Here is a 19,825-nt window from a genome sequence, read left to right as displayed (position 1 = left end):
GATGTGCTTACTTATATCATAACATTAATTGAAAACTTGATGTCATAGTTTAAAATAATGATGGAAAAAACATAGCCATACTCCCATGTTGTAATTTAATTCTACTCAACACATTTTTATATTTAGTTGTTGCAATCACAGTATACATGCATTCCATGCAGTTTTTACCTTTTTCCTGACTAGATAATTATTTAATATTTCTATGTAATAGTCTGTCAAGTCTGTAGAGGTCTAACCTACTAAACTATCCTGGTTTTTCTCTCAGTTGGAATGTTGCTAATTTTTCATTTTTGATAAATCTGCATTGATTTTATTCCTGTCTAATAATCACTTCCATTGACCTAGTATCTTAGGAGGAGGAATTATAGATCTTTCTATGGTTTATGCTGCAGGTTGCAACAGTTTTTGCCAGCAAACTGTTGTTCCTATGTCAGTGTTGCATTTTATTTAAATTCATCTAATTAGGCATTAAATGGTATTGGAGAATATTTACAGTTCTTCCATTTATAATAGCGTGGGGGAACATTTTTTCATATGTCAGGTGTTTATTTTCCTCTTGGATAATTTGCCTATTCATGACCTATGCTCATGTATCTATTGGGTTAATGATCTTTTTTCTTGTTACTTTCCCTTTTTGTTTTCATAAGAGATACCTAATGCTTTTTTCTATTTTATATGCTTATTTTTAGTGTGAAAAATTTTCTGATTTCAAAAACTTACTTTCCTAAGCTGTTTTTTATTAGACATTAAAGATTCTAGCTTTATTTTAGTTAAGACCTGAACATTTTCTTTCATAGCATTGCCAATGTGTTTGTTTTAATTTATAGGGCAAAACATCAGAGGCTCTTGCAAAGCTAATTTCACTACAAGCTACAGAGGCAACCATTGTAACTCTTAACTCGGAAAATATCCTCCTGAGGTATTTATTTTCACCCTCCTTTTCTTTTTCTAACTTCTTATGAAAGTTTTCAAATATACTTAGAAGCAGAGAGAAGACTATCCTGAACTGACACAGTCTATCTCCCACATCTCCCACGTTTAACGGTTATCTACATTTTGTAATATTTTATTAATTTACTCATTTTATCTTTCTATTGTTGCAGTAAACTTAAATGCCAGTCATATAGTTTAACTAAAACTAATTTTATTTTTTTTGTCAGTCGTGTGGCTTGAACTCAGGACCTGGACACTGTCCCTTCAACTCTTCAGCTCAAGGCCAGCGTTCTACTACTTGAGCCACAGCACCTTTTTCAGTTTTTGGGTGCTTAATTAGAGATGAGAGTCTCATGGACTTTTCTGCCTGGGCTGATTTTGAATCGGGATCCTCAGATCTCAGCCTCCTGAGTAGCTAGGATTACAGGTGTGAGTCACCAGTACTGGCTCCCTGAACTCTTTTGCTCAACTCGAGTGCTCTATGACTTTGAGCCACAGAGCCACTTCGAGTTTTCTGGTGGTTAATTAGCGATAAGAGTGATGGACTCTGCTTCCCAGGCTGGCTTCAAATCATAGTCCTCAGATCTCAGCTTGTTGAGTAACTAGGATTATAGGCATGAGCCACCAGCACCTGGCTTAACTAGGATTTCTATAGTATCTCTATAGAAAAGGACAGGTGGATTGGGAAAGTGGCTTAGTGGTAGAGTGCTCGCCTAGCATGCATGAAGCCCTGGGTTCCTCATTACCACATACACAGATAAAGCCGGAAGTAGGTGCTGTGGCTCAAGTGGTAGAGTGCTAGCCTTGAGCAAAAAGAAGCCAGGGACAGTGCTCAGGCCCTGAGTTCAAGCCCCAGGACTGGCAAAAAAAGAAAAAGAAAAAGAAGATCATTGATTCAAGGCCAGCCTGGGCCATAATCTTTGTGGTTTTGTGAGAGAAGGTCTCTATATAACAGAGGCTGGCCTCAAACTCCTGCCCCTCCTGCCTCAATCTACTGGGATTATGGAAGTGTACCATTACTCTTGTACTCAGAACATATTATTATATAATACAATACAATATTGTACCTAACAAAATGACTGATAATTTCCTAATGTCATTTAATACTCAGTTCGTGTTTACTTCTCTTCTTTTATCTCTAGAATGTCTTAAATCTCTTTGGAAAAGAATTCAAACAAACTTGGTACATCATTGTATTAAAAAACTAGTTTAAATTAATGTTTTAGTGCTAGGAATTGGACTCGGGGCTTTGAATTTGCTAGACAAGTGCTCTGAGAGCTCTATAGAGCTACATTTCCAATCCTAATTTAATTTTTCTATTAACAGTTATATATCTATGTATATCTGTATGTATGCAGCATGGTGCAATGTTTTTGTTTATGCATATATTGTTATCTGTCTTAGGTTTCTTTTTTTGGTGTGCTGATGCTGACGTTTGAACTCACACTCTTGCTTGGATTTTTCCTTCATGGGTGGTGCTCTACCACTTGAGCTACACCTCTGCTTCTAGTTTTTTGCTGCTTACTTGGAGCTAAGAGTCTCATGGACTTTCCTGCTTGGCATGCTGTGAACCATGATCTTCAGATTTCAGCCTCTTGAGTAGCTAGGATTACAGGCATAGAGCCACCATCACTGTGGTCTCTTAGTTTTCTTTCAGTCTGAAATTGTTCCTTGTTACTTCCTCGCTTTCTTCTTCTACCTATCCCTCAATATAACTAACTTATTGAAAAAGATCCTTTGGTTATACTTTGTAGAATACTTTGCTGTCTAAATTTTTTCTTTTTGAACAGTTGGGGATGTAGCATGGTATGGTAGAGCATTTTCTTAGGATGCATATGGCACTGGTTCGATGCCTAGTACCACAAGAATGTAAGGACCAGAAAACTTGTCTGAAATTTTCTTTGCTTCCTTGTGATGCCCTTTAACTTGTTTTCTTACTTGTGTTGCCCATAAACTGGAAGTTAGATCTAAAGACTTGATATTTCATTCTTTGTATTTTTTACTACTTATACTCATAAAGTTGTTTAGGCAAACTTATTCAATAAATACATAGTTTAACAAAACCCATAACATTACTTTGAAAGCATTTTACTTAAGTGAATCTAATGCAAACATTTAGTTTCCACTTTATGCTAAGTGTGTTGTTCACCCTAGTGAGTGAGACCAGCATAGTGGTCCCAATGTACACCTGTAGTCACTATGAGACCACATAGACATGAACTCAAAGCTTGTATGGGGAGTCCAGGGTGAGCAGCGTGTTGCTGTGACAATATTTATATTACTCCTATTCAGTGAAGAACAAGTGGATGTGGAGCTTGTACAACGTGGAGATATCATTAAGGTTGTTCCAGGAGGCAAATTTCCAGTGGATGGTCGTGTTATTGAAGGACATTCTATGGTTGACGAGTCCCTCATCACAGGTACATTCTTTCAGAAATTCGTGATCCGAAAGTGAACCCAATCTAAGGAAAATAGACATAAAAGTTTCCACATTTTGTAGAAATAGTGTGTGTGCGTGCACGCACATGCATGTTTGTTTGCTCGTCCTAGGGCTTAAACACCGGACTTGGGCACTGTTCCTGAGCTTTTGTGTTCAAAGCTGTCACTTAAGCCATAGTTCCACTTGCAGCTTTTTTTTGGTAATTAATTGGAGATAAGAGTCTCACAGACTTTCCTACCCAGACTGGCTTTGAACCACAACCCTCACATCTTAGCCTCCTGAGTAGCTGGATTACAGGCATGAGCTACCGGCACTGGCAAATATGGGTTCTTTAACTGTACCAGACCAGTTCATTGGATTTGCTTGATATTGTTGCTTATAGTATTGAAGACTCTTTTCATTGAAGATTGTAGATTACTAGAATGCAGAACAAAAGAAGTTATTTCAGTCTCTTGTAGAAGAACCATTAGATAGACTTCCTGGGCCAGATGTGTCTTCTGTCTTCCTGTTCTAGCGCTTGTTCTGACCCTAGTTTGATTATATCTACAGGTTTTCCTTCACCGTGTCTGCCTAAAAGAGTAGACCTGGAGGAGATGGGAATATGGCCTAGTGTAAGGGTACTTGCCTCATATACATGAAGCCCTGTGTTCGATTCCTTAGCACCACATATATAGAAAATGGCCAGAAGTGGCGCTGTGGCTCAAGTGGCAGAGTGCTAGCCTTGAGCAAAAAGTAGCCAGGGACAGTGCTCAGGCCCTGAGCTCAAGGCCCAGGACTGGCAAAAAAAAAAAAAAATGCAGCCGGAAAGTAGACCTGGAGTATTTGTAAAGTCCTTGCATACCTAAGGGCAGTGTGGAGCAGAATCAAAATGATTTCCTTGCTGCCGGGGGTTTTTAGCCTCCCACGCTCTCCTGTCCTGCAGGAGAGACGGGATAGCACACCCCATGCGGACAGGTCCAGGAAGAGGATATAGGGGCTGACAGACTGCCACCCAGCCCCCCTCTCCACAGAGGACAGACACGCAGCCTGGGAGCAGGTTGAGCCAACTCGTTTATTCCAGAAAAGATCTGTTCTTTTACACAGGTTGGAGGGCTGCGGAAGGGGAGGGATACATGCACCTACGTAGGGGCTGTGATTTGATGCCTGAGCTGTCCTTCAGGGTGGAGCTCCGAGGGACCTCCCTAAGGGGCGGCCTACATCTACATCACAGCCCTCAGGACCGCCTCTTGGTTCCTCCCCTGGCGCCATCTTGGCGCCACGCGGTCTGAGGCGGGAGGCGGGGCTAGCAGCCACGCGGTCCCAGGGCTGGGAAAAGAGGCGGTGCCAGCTAGAACCGCCTTGTGATGATGCAAGGCGTCTGGGTGTGCCCCACACCATAGTTCCAAAAGAGGCTCAGTTGATGGAGCCCATGGAAACAATTTCAGACTGTATTTCTCAGCAATGTTGCTCTTGCCAGTTTGGGTAGGAAATTTTTTAGTTCTGGGGGGACGTTCTTGTTCTTTCAAGTACGATTTAGTTTCTCTGACCCTGGCCACTGAGTTATTGTTGCAGCACCTCTCTGCTTTCTCCTCAGTTCTTACCACAAAGAAAAACTCTCTCCCACATTTTTAAATGCTCTTGGAGAACACATTGAGAAGCAGGGATGTAGGACTAGAGTGAAACTCCAGAAGTATCTGTCAACAAGTGCTAACGTGTTAGGCTTTTCCAGTTGAAAGTTAGATTCCTGGGTTCAGCCTTGAACTGAGATAAAAGGGAGGACAGCTTTCATTGGGACATTTGTCCTCATTCTGCTTCATGCAAGAAGACTTCTTTCTAACTGTTCGTTGACAGTGAATAAATAAAATGACTTTCGAGATACTGATTATTGATCCTCCCTAAATCTGTCTCCACTCCTCCTTCCTCCAGGGGAGGCGATGCCTGTGGCTAAAAAACCTGGCAGCACGGTGATTGCTGGTTCCATTAACCAGAATGGATCCATACTTATCCGTGCCACTCATGTTGGAGCAGACACAACCCTTTCTCAAATCGTCAAACTTGTGGAAGAGGCCCAAACATCAAAGGTAACCCAATCCCCCTAAGAAAAGCACAAACTCTTTCCTTGAAAGCCTGCCTTCCTTTTCAGTGTAAATCTTGATCTAGCTTTTATATTTTCCTTTGATTCAATTTTGTCACATTAATATGGAGTTTGTAAAACTTTTCTGTCTATATACTCTGTATTTGATAACAGAAAAGGTAACTTGAATTACTTATTTGTTATGATGATTTTAATTGTAGGCTCCTATCCAGCAGTTCGCAGACAAACTCAGTGGCTACTTTGTTCCTTTTATCGTCTTTGTTTCCATTGCTACCCTCCTGGTATGGATTATAATTGGATTTCAGAATTTCGAAATTGTGGAAACCTACTTTTCTGTAAGTGACTTGTAACAACTCTGTTATAGGCAAAAGTGTTTGTGAGTCTTTCACGTAAATAATTAAGTGGAAATAATGTTCTGAATTATGAATATAGGCTGGGGATTGTAGCTGTGTTACAACATTGCATGTTCTGTGCATGGGTGCAAAGCCATGGATTTGATTTGTAATGCACATACAGGAATGAAAGGGAGGGGGGAGGGAGGGAAGAGAGGGGGAGACTAATCCCCCTTGCCCTTGGTGAATGGTTCTGAGACCCTAGTGAGTGCTTACAAACACACATGATACCTATTACTACATAAATACTATATATAGTATTATATATAAGATATATACATACACACACTATGCTTTCTTTTCTATATACCTACACAAATTTGGTACCTTTTTATTGTTAGTTTTGTGATAAGGCCTTGATCTCTAGCCTAAACTGGCTTGAATTCAAGGTCTTCCTGCCTCCTCTTCCCAAGGAAGATGACAAGCATGTGACACCATGTCTTGTACCTTTTCCATCTTTTTTTATAGTAATGGTAACATTCATTTATTTGCACTTTATGCTAAACTTATTCCCATGCCTTAAGTTTTTGTTTCTTCAGTTTCTTCTGGGATACCTTTTTATTCTGTGCAACTTCCTCTTCTGGATTAGGAACAATCTGCTCCTTTTCAGTGAGGATCATCTCAATGTGGCAGGGGGAGCTCATGTATGGGTTAATCCTGCCATGGGCTCTGTAAGTTTGGCGGCGCATCTTGGGTGCTTTGTTCACCTGGATGTGTTCAATGACCAGGGAGTCTACATCGAAACCCTTCAGTTCAGCATTACTCTCTGCATTCTTAAGCATGTGCAGCAGAAATTCAGCACTCTTTTTGGACCACCGACCCTGTGTCCAGCCCCACTGTTTGGCCTGGGCACACCTGCCAATTCTACCACTGTAACACCGGAAGGGCACACATTGCTTCTTTAAACTGACATCTTTCAGGTATTTGGTAGCTTTTTGGATATGCATACCCTTGATGACCTGGGCTGTTTCTCTGGTGTTCTTAAAGTGAACATGAAGATTCGAACCTTGTGACTTGGATGATTTTGTGGGGTTTTCTGGATCTAGAGAGTAGCGAACCATTTTCACAGGTCACCTCAGGCCGCTTACAGGAAGAGCACCTTTTCCATCTTAATGAAGCACTTGCTATACACTTCGGTAACATTTGTAGTGGGAGGCATGACAGCAAAAGCAGCACACCTTTTCCCTCTACAATTTTGTAGGCAAATGATTCATTCTTTTAGATCTTAGCTATCTCAACACACAATGATTGGTTTTCTTAGTTGTTGCAAAACTTTCACCTCATCTCTTAAAGGAAGCACATTTTGGCATTTGTCATATCCAAATTGCCATCATCACTTCTCTTTACTGTGGGGGACATCACTTAGTAACATCAGCATTGGGAACACAGGCATGGGAATACAGTTATTGGTTTTGTTTGTTTGTTTGTTTTGCCAGTCCTGGTGCTTGAACTCAGGGCCTGAGCACTGTCCCTGGGTTCTTTTTGCTCAAGGCTAGCACTCTACCACTTGAGCCACAGTGCCCCTTCTGGCTTTTTCTATACATATGTGGTGCTGAGGAATCGAACCCAGGGCTTCATGTATACGAGGCAAGCACTCTACCACTAGGCCATATTCCCAGCCTGGGACTACAGTTATTGGAATAACCAAGAGACAACTACTGGGTGACTAGTGGGCAAGTGTTATATACAACATAGATGTACTGGGTGAAGGGATAGTTCTCATCTCAGCCAGAGAGAACAGGGGAAGATTACATTGTGCTACTCACAGTGGTGTGTCATTTACAATTTATGCAATTAATTTCTGGAATTTTCCACTTTGCATTTTGGATTGCACTTGAGTAACTTGAGTAAGGAGGAACTGTGTCTTTAAAGGGCTGGGATAAAAGAGTGATAAAAATAACACTTGCAGCTGTGGCACCAGTGGCTTGCACCTGCCTGTAATCCTAGCTGCTTAGGACTCCAAAGTCTGAGGATCATGGTTACAAGCTAGCTGGAGCAGGAAGAGTTCATGAGATTCTGATCTCCAGTGAACCACCAAATAGCCACAACTGGGGTTGTGGATTAAGCAGTAGAGCACCAGCATACACACCTACACAAATAATAGTAACACTTGCATTTTTGTATGAATAAAGATTTCCTTTTGGAAACTTTTTTTCTCACCATAATTTTCCAAAAGGAAAAGTCCCATTTCTTGGTATGATTTTATTTTCAAAAAGGACTAGAGAGGTACTGAGGAAAAAGTTCAAGATCACAGCTCTGCTGTTTATCATCAGCATGATCTCAGACCAAGCATTGCTCTCCAACTTTGAAGTTTGTCATCCGTGAAGTGACATTTTTAATTTTTTTAAAAAAATTGTTATGGGGGAGGAGGAAGAGGGGAATGAGGGAAGAGGTAACAAACAGTACAAGAAATGTATCTAATGCCTAACGTATGAAACTGTAACCTCTTTGTATATCAGTTTGACAATAAAAATAATAAAAAATGTTATAAAGGTGATGTACAGAAGGATTACAGTTACATAAGTCAAGAGAACAATTTTTTACAATGTCACTCCTTCCCTGGGTCTCTCCCAGATTAAAGTGACATTTTAATAATACTTATACTGCCTAATGGTTGTTGTGAAGGCTAAATCAGATAATATATAAGGACAACTTTGTAACTTACTGAAGCTTTAGGAAGGTCAGATATTAGTGTATTAGCACCTGCTCATCTCATTCTCTGACAGTCTCTAAAGAAAGTTGTGGTAAATTGGCAAAGTAGATCTCCATTGTGTCTCAAATTAGACACATAAACTTATAAGATACTTCTCTCATCTTCAATAGGTATAATAATACTTGTTATAGGATTGAAATTACCATAGATGAAAACATACAACATATATGAAAACATTTTTGTACCTAAATAACCTAGAAAATCCTTTCCAACTTTATTCCCTATAATTTTGAAATGAATACATATTTGAGAACTTAGTAAGAACAGCACTGTAAATCCACGATTACTAAAAAAAGTCTTCCTTTTATTGGTTTGATTTTTTTAGATGGAATTTTTGTTCAGGTACTGGGCTTTTCTCCTCAAGGATGCCCTCTGCCACTTGAGCCATAGTTCCACTTGTTTGATTTTTTTTTTAGTGCTATACTCCATGTATTGTTTTACTTTTTTCCAGTCCTGGAGCTTGAACTCAGGGTCTGGGCACTGTCCCTGAGCTTTTTTGCTCAAGAGTAGCACTCTACCACTTAAGACACACCTCCATTTCTGGCTTTTTGGTGGTTAATTGGCGAAGAGTCTCATGGACCTTCCTGCCCAGGCTAGCTTCAATCTCAGTTTCCTGAGTACCTAGGATTATAGGCCTAAGCTACTGGCACCTGGCCGTTTTACCTTTTTTCCAGTCCTAGGGCTTGAACTCTGGACCTGGGTGCTGTCCATGAACTCCTGTTGCTCAAGACTAGAACTCTACCACTTTGAGCCATAGTGACACTTCATAGGGACTTTTCTGCCTAGGCTGGCTTTGAACTGCAATCCTCAGATCTTCATCTTTTACATTTTTTTTTTTTGCCAGTCCTGGGGCTTGAACTCAGGGCTTGAGCACTGTCCCTGGCTTCTTTTTGCTCAAGGCTAGCACTCTGCCACTTGAGCCACAGCGCCACTTCTGGCAGTTTTCTATATATGTGGTGTTGAGGAATCAAACCCAGGGCTTCATACAAGGCGAGCACTCTACCACTAGGCCATATTCCCAGCCCCTCCTTTGCATTTTTTAAGTGAAAAAAAAAAACCAAACAAGTTTGTTCCTAACTATCTAGTCCATGTTATGGTCAGTAGTATAATATTTTTTAAAAGTCCCTTTAAATGATTCAGGTTGGTGAAGTACACAAGATTGTTGGGAAATTCCTTTCAGAAATTTTTCTCAGGAGGTCAGTGGGTCTTAGGAGATTTTCCCCTGAAGCTGTCATATTTCCACACCTAAGCAAAGATCCAATGCCACTAGGAACCCCAGTTCCCATTGTTATGTTCAAAATCTAACAAAAGCCCTTGGCATGCCTGGTGAATTTTTTTTATTATCTTTATGAATAATGTGAAAAGCAGGTTAATTCTGTTAGTATACAGAGAGTCAGAATTCTTTTTTTTCCTAAAATAAAAATACTTTAGATATAGAGAATAAAACAAAGAAAATGGAGTTTTATGGTGCTTATATTCATTCCATAGTTTGTAAATCTAGAATTATCCCAAATGAAATTTTGACTTTAGAATTCTCACTTGTTTAAAATAAAAACAGTAATATTTCTTTTTTTTTTTTTTTTTTTTGGCCAGTCCTGGGCCTTGGACTCAGGGCCTGAGCACTGTCCCTGGCTTCTTCCCGCTCAAGGCTAGCACTCTGCCACTTGAGCCACAGCGCCGCTTCTGGCCGTTTTCTGTATATGTGGTGCTGGGGAATCGAACCTAGGGCCTCGTGTATCCGAGGCAGGCACTCTTGCCACTAGGCTATATCCCCAGCCCCGTAATATTTCTTATTAGTAACTAAAATATATGTTGGTAGCTAGATATGTGAATTTTAACTTGGAGGTTTTACTTAAATAGGATAAAGCTTTGTTTCTTTTGTTTTGCACAGCTGGGCATCAATAACCAAATTTTGTGCCTTTCTTCTAAAGGGCTACAATAGAAGTATCTCCCGAACAGAAACAACAATACGCTTTGCTTTCCAAGCCGCCATCACAGTTTTGTGTATTGCATGTCCCTGCTCACTGGGACTGGCCACTCCAACTGCTGTGATGGTGGGGACAGGAGTAGGTGCTCAAAATGGCATACTTATCAAAGGTGGAGAGCCACTGGAAATGGCCCATAAGGTAAGAGTCCCCAGAACCAAAAAGTGTGCCATCCAAACTTGCGATCATACTCCTATTGAGAATCCCAGAGGCCAGAATTATTTCCATGTGATTGACTCAGAAACAGCTTCTTCTGGAACTATCCTAAAGGTTGAGGTAGGAATGCTATTATTCTAGTTCGCCAGATTGGCTTTTCTGTTTAAGAGTTTTAAAAAGACTTGAGGGCTGGGGATATGGCCTAGTGGCAAGAGTGCCTGCCTCATGTACATGAGGCCCTGGGTTCGATTCCCCAGCACCACATATACAGAAAATGGCCAGAAGTGGTGCTGTAACTCAAGTGGCAGAGTGCTAGCCTTGAGCAAAAAGAAGCCAGGGACAGTGCTCAGGCCCAGAGTCCAAGCCCCAGGACTGGCCAAAAAATAAAAATAAAAAAATAAAAAGACTTGAGATCAATTTGTTCAGAGCATGCTTGATATGGAAAACTTGTCTTTCGAGCCTAGCTTATACTAGACCAGACCTTTGTTTTTATTTTTTGATGGTGATGGGGATTGAACTCAAGGCCTTGTGCTTGCTAGGGCAATACTCTACCAATTGAGCCATGCCTTGCAGCCCCTTTTTACATTGGTTATTTTTGAGGTAGGGTCTCTATGCCTGGGCCTGCCTGGGTAGCAGTCTTTCTACTTGTGTGTCTCACATGATTGAGATAACAGGCATATACCACCATGCCCAGCCATTGGTTGAAATGGAGCCTGTGAACTTTATTTTATGCAAGCTGGTCTCAAGCCAGGATTACTGCTTCTGGCTCTACCTAAATTAGTCTTTAGGACAGGAAGACAGAATAGGTACTTGCCAAAGTGTCATGGGCTTCTAGTATATTATTTGTAGGTCACTCATTGCTTATATTCTTCATCAGGAGCTAACCCCCTCCCCCCCCCCCCACCCATGACAGTGCAGTTTGTTTGCCTTTGCTGCCTCCAGCTGGCAATTTGCAGCATGACATGAGGAATGTAGTGCTAGTCCTGATAGTTTTCAAATTAGGATTTTTGTAACATTTTTAGTCCAGGCTACTCAACTTCAACTAAAGCTACATTCATATGAAGATTGAAAATATATATAGATGCATGTAGTAAACATAGAACATTAGAACAAAATTGGGGCCTCATCTAGCCAATGAGTACAAGCTAGTAATTAAAAAAATTCTTTATTATTGTAAAGGTGATGTACTGAGGGGTTATCATTATATAAGTCAGGTTATGAGCACATTTCTTTTTGGACAATACCACCCCTTCCCTTGCTCTCTCCAAGTTTTTCCCTCCCATTCCCACCCACAAGCTATATAGTTCATTTTCAACATAGTGTCTAGTAAGTACCACTGCTGCGTTTGTTCACTCTTTGTTCCTGGATTTCTGTATTTCCCCCTTAACCTCCCAAAGACAGATATATGGACAAGCAAGACAGTAAGACAAGAAAACAACAGCAATAAAGGAAAAAAAAATTTGTTTCCATTTTCTGGAGCTCATTTTGATAAATATTATTTTATATGATTAGGTACACATACACATTACAACTTTGTGTTAGTAATTTTATAGCAATACTTTATTTTGCTATAGGATCAGACTTAAAGAAAAAATGTACTCTATACTGTAGCTGTTGGGTACCTTTGCTAAGAATAAGGACAGTTCCATCTGCAACCACAGAATGTTTATCAAAGTCAAGAAATGAATACTGACATACCATTATCTAAAGTCCACATTCTACTTTCCTCTGTTGTCTTCATAATATTCTTTATAGACATTTCCCTCTTGTCCAGGGTGATGCTATGTATGTATGTATGTATGTATGTATGTATGTATGCATGCATGCATGCATTGATGTATTGATTGTATGTATTGATAGGTCATGGGCTTGAACTCAGGGCCTGGGTGCTGTCCCTGAGCTTTTCTGCTTAAGGCTCTCTATCACTTTGAGCCACAGCTCCACTTCTGATTTTCTGGTGGTTAATTGAAGATAATCTCACAGATTTTCCTGCCTGGACTGGCTTCCAACCTTGATTCTTTGATCTCAGCCTCAGCCACCAGTGCCTGGGTGATACTTTGTATTTAATACTCATATTTCTTATCTCAGTTCCTTGGGGCGATTAATTTTTCAGGGTTCTTGTTTCAAGTGTACAGTGAGGTGAATATGTTCTCTAACACCAGATAATTTCCTATTCTTTTTTCTATATGGCTTGAAGTTTCTCATATTGGTTCCCTGAGCCCAAGACCCTAAACAAGATCCAACCAAGCCCAAACCACCAGCCAGTCCTGTGTGGTACTCACTCCCTGTAAACGACTTGTAAGAATGAGATGCCTACTGCCTAGCTATCCCCACTGGTATTAGTATTGAGAGCCTTTGTGCTTTCCCTGGAGGCACTAGAGGCAGCTGTTAACTGCTTTTTTTTTTATTAATTTAATTTATTTATTAATTGAACACAAATTTTTTTACAAGGTGTTGTGCAAAAAGGGTACAGTTACATAGTAGGGCAGTGTGTACATTTCTTGTGATATCTTACGCCCTGTTTTTCTTTCCCTTCTCTAGGTCAGGTAGACATATATACAATATACAATGTATCAAGAACATATACAGTAGCCACGTGGCCAAGCCCAAGAAAATTCGCCTAGGGTTTTAAATGTAATGTCGATATTAGACAATATGTCGACAGTAGTCTTATATGAACGTACATACATAGCTTTTGAGCTATTGTATTCCAATGAGAGGTCGATTTTTGACCTTTATATGTTGAGTAGTTTGGTTTTAGTTACATACTGTTGGGTCGCTGCCCCAATCCTGTGGGAAATACCATTTGACAAGCAGTTTTTGGTTTCACAGACCTGGTCTCTACTGACTCTCCGTCTCCCTTTGTTAACAGTCATATATCAGGGAGATCATGCCCCTTTGTTTTCTGTGTTCTAGGCTTGTCTCGCTCAACATTATTTGTTCGAGTTCTGACCATTTCCCTGCGAATAACAATATTTCACCATTCCTAATCGCTATGTAGTATTCCATTGTGTAAAGGTACCATATTTTTTGGATCCATTCATCTGTGGAGGGGCATCTGGGTTGTTTCCATATTTTGGCTATTGTGAATTGTGCCGCAATAAACATGGAAGTACAAATGTCTTTTTGATATCTTGGGACTTGCTGTTTAGGATAGATGCCTAGGAGTGGTATGGCTGGGTCATAGGGTAGGTCTATATTGAGCTTTTTGAGAAACCTCCATACTGTTCTCCAAAGTGGTTGTACTAATTTGCACTCCCACCAACAATGGCGAAGGGTTCCTCTTTCCCCGCACCCCCTCCAGCATTTATTGTTGCCTGAGTTCAGAGTATAGGCCATTCTAACTGGGGTGAGGTGGTATCTCAGGGTTGTTTTTATTTGCATTTCCTTTACTACCAGGGATGTTGAACATTTCCTCATATGTTTCTTTGCCATTTTTATTTCTTCTCTTGTGAAGTCTCTCTTTAGCTCCTTTGCCCATTTCCTAATTGGTTTATTGGGCTTGGAGGGGCTTAGTTTTTTGAGTTCTCTGTAGATGACAGATATCAGGCCTTTGTCTGTTGCTGTCCTGGTAAAAATCCTTTCCCATATGGTTGGCTGTCTTTCTATTTTGGTGGCTATGTCCTTAGCTGTGCAGAAACTTTTTAATTTGTAGTAGTCCCATTTGTCGTAACTGCTTTAACAATTAGCTCTAGCTGCTTCATATGGATCTACAGACATTTAGCAGGATAAGAAAAGATTGCACATTCACAGAAGTGAGAGATGCATTGCAACTAGAAAGCTTCTCCTCTTATTCTTCCTTCCTTTTGCTCACCCAAGGAAAATAAGTTTAAGTGAAAACAAGTCAAAAGCCAGTGTATTACAAGACAAAAATAATGATCTGTCGCAGTATGCCTTTTTAAAAAAATTTCTGGGAAGGTGATTGTAAGGATTATCCAGTTATCTAAGTGTATTCTATTTTTCATTTCCTTTCAGGTAAAGGTAGTAGTATTCGACAAGACTGGAACCATTACCCATGGAACTCCAGTGGTGAATCAAGTAAAGATTTTAGTGGAAAGTAACAGGATGCCTCGCAGTAGGATCCTGGCCATTGTGGGAACTGCTGAGAGCAGCAGTGAGCACCCTCTAGGAACAGCAGTAACCAAGTACTGCAAACAGGTATGCTTCCCCTTTGATTCCATGCCATCTGCTCCTGCAGGAATTACACCAAGAGTGGTCTTTGCCTAACATGTATAGTTGATGGAAGGCTAAAAAAGAATTGTCTTTTCTCATCAACTCTTAGATGGCTTACTTTCTTCACAAAAACAAGTAGGAAGATGAAAATAGAAGTTTACTCTGATCCTACCACGTATGGGTTGATCTAAAGTAATACATGTATGTGATGGAAAAATGCAGATAGCTCAGGGAATTACATATGAAGAGTGAAAAACCTCATCCCCTGCCCCTCCCATAATTCCTATCTCCAATATTTAACAGTTATCCTGACAACTTTGAGATATATTTCATATACTATAAAGCCAGCACCACATATACAGAAAATGGCCAGAAGTGGTGCTGTGGCTCAAATGGCAGAGTGCTAGCTTTGAGCAAAAAGAAGCCAGGGACAGTGCTCAGGCCCTGAGTACAAGGCCCAGGATTGGCCAAAAAAAAAAAGATATTCACAAAGTATATGTTAACCTTTATTTTGTGTGCCAGTCCTGGGGCTTGAACTCAGGGCCTAGGTGTGGTTCCTAAGCATTTTTTTGCTCATGTATAGCACTCTACCAATTGAACCATAGTTTTACTTCTGGCTTTTTTGGTGATTAATTGAAGAGTCTCTAATTTTCCTGCCAAGGCTTTGAACTGTGATCCTCAGATTTCAGCTCCTGAATAGCTATGATTAGACGCATGAGCTATCAGCTCCTGCTGTTAACTATTTTTTTAAACAGGAAAGGTCTTGCTTTGTAGCCCAGGCTGGCCTCAAAGTCTCAGCCTTCTTATCTCAGTTTCCCCAAGGGCTGGAAAAACACACACACACACACACACACACACACACACTCTCTCTCTCTCTCTCTCTCTCTCTCTCTCTCTCTCTCTCTCTCTCTCTCTCTCTCTCTCCTCTGTCTCTCTCTCTCTCTCTCTCTCTCTTTTTAAACTTTACATAGAAAGGTCATACAATGACTAATCTTAGTACCTTGCTTTTTATTTTATTAAGTGAACTTTTCATATCAGGAAATACAGCTCTGCTCCATTTGTTCTTTTGTTTGTATAGTTGTTTGTTTGCTTTTATTTTTGTGCTGGTACTGGGGGCGTCACTCAGGGCCCCTTGTTCTTACTTGACGTTTTTTGCTTATGGCTGGTGCTGTACCACTTTAATCACACCTCCAGCCCTTCTCACGTTGTTTCATAGTCTCTTTATGTAATGTTTTTGTTTTTTACAAAGTACATTAAATGTCCCTATTAGCTTTTGCATGTTTATCACTGCTATACGTTTATTGATGCAGTTGTTTCCTGAAATGATGCTGTGGTTAAATTCTGATGACTATCACCAACACTCATGCAAAGGGCATAGCAGTTCATACCTGCATCCAATGCTGTGGGAGTCCATTTCTCCACATTCTGGTCTTGGGCTTCAGCTCAGGGCCTCACTTCTCAGCTTTTTTGCTCATGGCTGGTACCACTTGAGCCATGACTCCAGTACAGCTTTTTTGGCTGATTGGAGATAGAGTCTTGTAGACTTTTCTGTTTGGTTGTTTTTGAACCTCAGACCTCAGATTGCAGCCTCCCGTGTTTTTAGGAATATAGAGGTGAGCCAGCAGTAGCCAGCTCATTTCTTCACATTCTTTTTTTTGCCAGTCCTGGGACTTGAACTAAGTAAGGGTCTGAGCACTGTCCCTGGCTTCTTTTTGCTCAAGGCTAGCACTTTACCACTTGAGCCACAGCACCACTTCCGGCTTTTTCTATATATGTGGAGCTGAGGAATGGAACCCAGGGCTTCATGTATATGAGGCAAGCACTCTACCACTAAGCCACATTCCCAGCCCTCTTCACATTCTTATCAACACATTATTTTTAATTGCTTTTGACAGTTGCTTTGCAGTTTCTTAACTATGAATAAAGGTGATTTTTTTTTCTTTTATCCTGTGGCTTGAACTCAGGACCTCATCCTCTTGCTTGGCCTTTTTCCTCAAGGTTGGCACTCTACCACTTGAGCCAGAGCTCCACTTCTGGCTTTTTTTCCCTGGTTAGTTGGAGTTAAGTGTGTCTTACAGTTTTGTCTTATCCTGACTCACTTCAACTCATGATTGTCAGATCTCAGTCTCCTGAGTAGCTAAGATTATAGGTATGAGTCACCAACATTTACCTGAATTTCTTTTAATGTATTTATTGACGTTTGTATTTTTCCCCAACTGACTTGTATCCTTTGTTTTTTTCCACGAGATTTTTTTTTTCCAGTCCTGGGCTTTGAACTCAGAGCCTGAGCACTGTCCTGGCTTCTTTTTGCTCAAGGCTAGCACTATGCCACTTGAGCCACAGCGCCACTTCTGGCCGTTTTCTATATATGTGGTGCTGGAGAATTGAACCCAGGGCTTCATGAATACCAGGCAAGCGTTCTTGCCACTAGGCCATATTCCCAGCCCCCTTTCTTCTCTTTCTTTTCTCTCTCTTTTTCCCCCCTCTCTCTATCTCTCCTTTCTTTCTCTATTTTTTTCTCTCTCTTCTCTCTTTTGCAGTACTAGGGCTTGAACTCTGGACCCTGAGCTGGCTAGGCAAATTCCCTACTACTTGAACTACACCTCTAGTCCCTTTTTCCATTGTTTATTTCCAAGGTCTAGTCTCTGTTTATGCCCAGGCTGTACAAGGATACAATCCTTCTACTTGTGTTTCCCTGTATATCTGGCAGTAACAGGTGCAAACCACTGTTCCCTGCTGTGTAAATTCCTAATTATCTCATATTAATTTAACACATAAAATATATCAACTTGACTGGGCACTGCCAGTGGCTCATGCCTGTAATCTTAGCTTCTCCCCCATGCCCCCAGCGCTGAGGACTGAACTCAAGGCCGTGCACTTGCCAGGCAAGTGCTTTGCCACTGAACTAAATACCCAACCCCAAGGTGTTGGCTGGTCTCAAACTCACGATCCTCCTGCCTTACCCTTCTCACTGATTACCAGTTTGTGCCACCACAGCTGGCTGTAATCATAGGTACTCAGGAGGCTGAGATTTGTGGATCACAGTTCAAAGCCAACCCTGGACAGGAAAGTCTGTGAGATTCTTATTTCCAATTAACCATCAGAAAGCCAGAAGTGTAGCAGTGACTCAAAGTGGTAGACCACTAGCTTTGAGCAAAAGAGCTCAGGGACAGCACCCAGGCCCTTCAGTTCAAGCTACACAACCAACTTAAAAATGACTATAGTTCCATACTAGAAAGGGTAGAGAATATCCACAATCTTTCTATGTGTTATATAAATTTGAAAGAATAAGGATTCTAGAGCTCTCCTATGACTTTGAATGTTATACTTAATTGCTCTATTTCTTTATTTTCCTTCCTTCCTTCCTTCCTTCCTTCCTTCCTTCCTTCCTTCCTTCCTTCCTTCCTTCCTTCCTTCTCTCCTTCTCTTCCTCCCTCCCTCTCCTTCCTTCTCTCCTTCTCTTCCTCCCTCCCTTCTCTTCCTCCCTCTCCTTCCCTCCCTCCCTCCCTCCCTTGCTCCCTCCCTCCCTCCCTCCTTCCCTCCCTCCCTCCCTCCCTCCTTTCCTTTCCTTTCCCAGTCCTGGGGCTTGAACTCAGGGCCTGAGCACTGTCCCTGGCTTCTTTTTGCTCAAGGCTAGCACTCTACCTCTTGAGCCGCAGCACCACTTCTGGCCTTTTCTGTTTATGTGGTGCTGAGGAATCGAACCCAAGGCTTCATGAATGCTAGGCAAGCACTCTACTGCTAAGCCACATTCCCATCCCCTTCTGTTTCTTTATAGTCACCCACTGTCTAGTGGGCAGTGGTTAGTGATAATTTTGTTTAAAGTATTTCCCGTTCACAAGAAGTAATCTAATCTGTGGTCTTGCTGATGGAATGCCCTTGGATTTTCAGAACAGCATAGGATGTCTTATTCACATTTGTTTCTGTTTGTTAGGAGCTGGACACTGAAACCTTGGGTACCTGTACAGATTTCCAGGTTGTACCGGGCTGTGGTATTAGCTGCAAAGTCACCAATATTGAAGGCTTGATCCATAAGAACCACTGGAAGATAGAGGAAAATAACATTAAAAATGCATCCCTTGTTGAAATTGATTCAAGTAATGAACTTCCAACTTCGTCTTCTATGATCATTGATGCCCAACTCTCAAGTAAGCTAATTTTCTTTGTAGTGCCAATTATGAATCATCAGCTAACTTGATAACCTTGGACTATTATAGAAGAAACAAAACTTGACTTCCTGATTTCATTCTCTCAAATTAAGTTTATTGAGAGCTGTCTGATGACTTTTCTCAGGATACTTAGGAACGTTTGCCAGCTGCACCACCATAGAGTGATGGGAGCTGCCTTTTGTGGGTGCTTCATGATTTAGTATCTGTCACTACAACTATCAACCTGTTATTTTTTAAAAATTATTCATTAATTTTGGTGCCATTCCTGGGGCTTGCACTCAGGGCCTGGGTGTTGTCCCTGAGCTGTTTTGCTCAAGACTAGTGCTCTACCACTTTAAGCCACAGCTCCACTTCAGTTTTCTGGTGGTTAACTGGAGATAAGAGTCTCATAAACTTTTCTGCCCGGGCTGGCTTTGAACCATGACCCTCAAATCTCAGCTTCCTGAGTAGCTAGGAGCCACTGGTATCCAGCTAACTTCTTAACCTTTTGTATCTTTCACAAGAGCCTGTGTTCCTCCCTCAAGTCCCCTTGGCAAATCACCTATTTCTCATATAGAAAATTATGCTTCTCAGACATGTGTTCTATATTTTGTTCAGTCATTTCTTCTCCATGAGAAGTATCTCCCATCTTGCCTGGCACACCCCTCCATCTTTGCTCAAGTCCCGCCCTCTCTCAGTTCCTCAGGAACCTCCCTCTGTCATGTCTTTTTGCTTCTTGATTTTCTTCCACTAAAATCACTATATTCCCATCTAGACTCAGCCTTTCTTTTCCTTTGTCTCTAAGTTTCAA

At 41.0% G+C, this 19,825-nt stretch overlaps 2 protein-coding genes across 3 annotated transcripts in view; one reads left to right on the top strand and one right to left on the bottom strand.

The window, feature by feature from the left end:
* The window catches only part of Atp7a (ATPase copper transporting alpha), a 128,190-nt gene that overhangs the window by 91,767 nt on the left and 16,598 nt on the right, over positions 1–19,825 (top strand). For both annotated transcript variants that reach the window (XM_048335527.1, XM_048335526.1), the window contains exons 11-17: positions 828–919; positions 3,226–3,353; positions 5,279–5,433; positions 5,648–5,782; positions 10,484–10,678; positions 14,669–14,851; positions 18,801–19,014. In XM_048335527.1, coding sequence (XP_048191484.1) covers positions 828–919; positions 3,226–3,353; positions 5,279–5,433; positions 5,648–5,782; positions 10,484–10,678; positions 14,669–14,851; positions 18,801–19,014 — 1,102 coding nt within the window. The remainder of the gene's footprint in view (positions 1–827; positions 920–3,225; positions 3,354–5,278; positions 5,434–5,647; positions 5,783–10,483; positions 10,679–14,668; positions 14,852–18,800; positions 19,015–19,825) is intronic.
* Positions 6,346–6,932, bottom strand: LOC125343261 (60S ribosomal protein L17-like). Its single transcript, XM_048335528.1, has one exon. It carries the CDS (start codon positions 6,898–6,900, stop codon positions 6,346–6,348), a length of 555 nt encoding a protein of 184 aa, XP_048191485.1. The 5' UTR covers positions 6,901–6,932.

The sequence above is a fragment of the Perognathus longimembris genome, chromosome 28 (genome assembly GCF_023159225.1).
Source record: "Perognathus longimembris pacificus isolate PPM17 chromosome 28, ASM2315922v1, whole genome shotgun sequence".
NCBI classification, from domain to species: domain Eukaryota; kingdom Metazoa; phylum Chordata; class Mammalia; order Rodentia; family Heteromyidae; genus Perognathus; species Perognathus longimembris.
The sequence above is the reverse complement of the archived record's forward strand: the minus strand, read 5'-3'. Positions and strand labels throughout refer to the sequence as shown.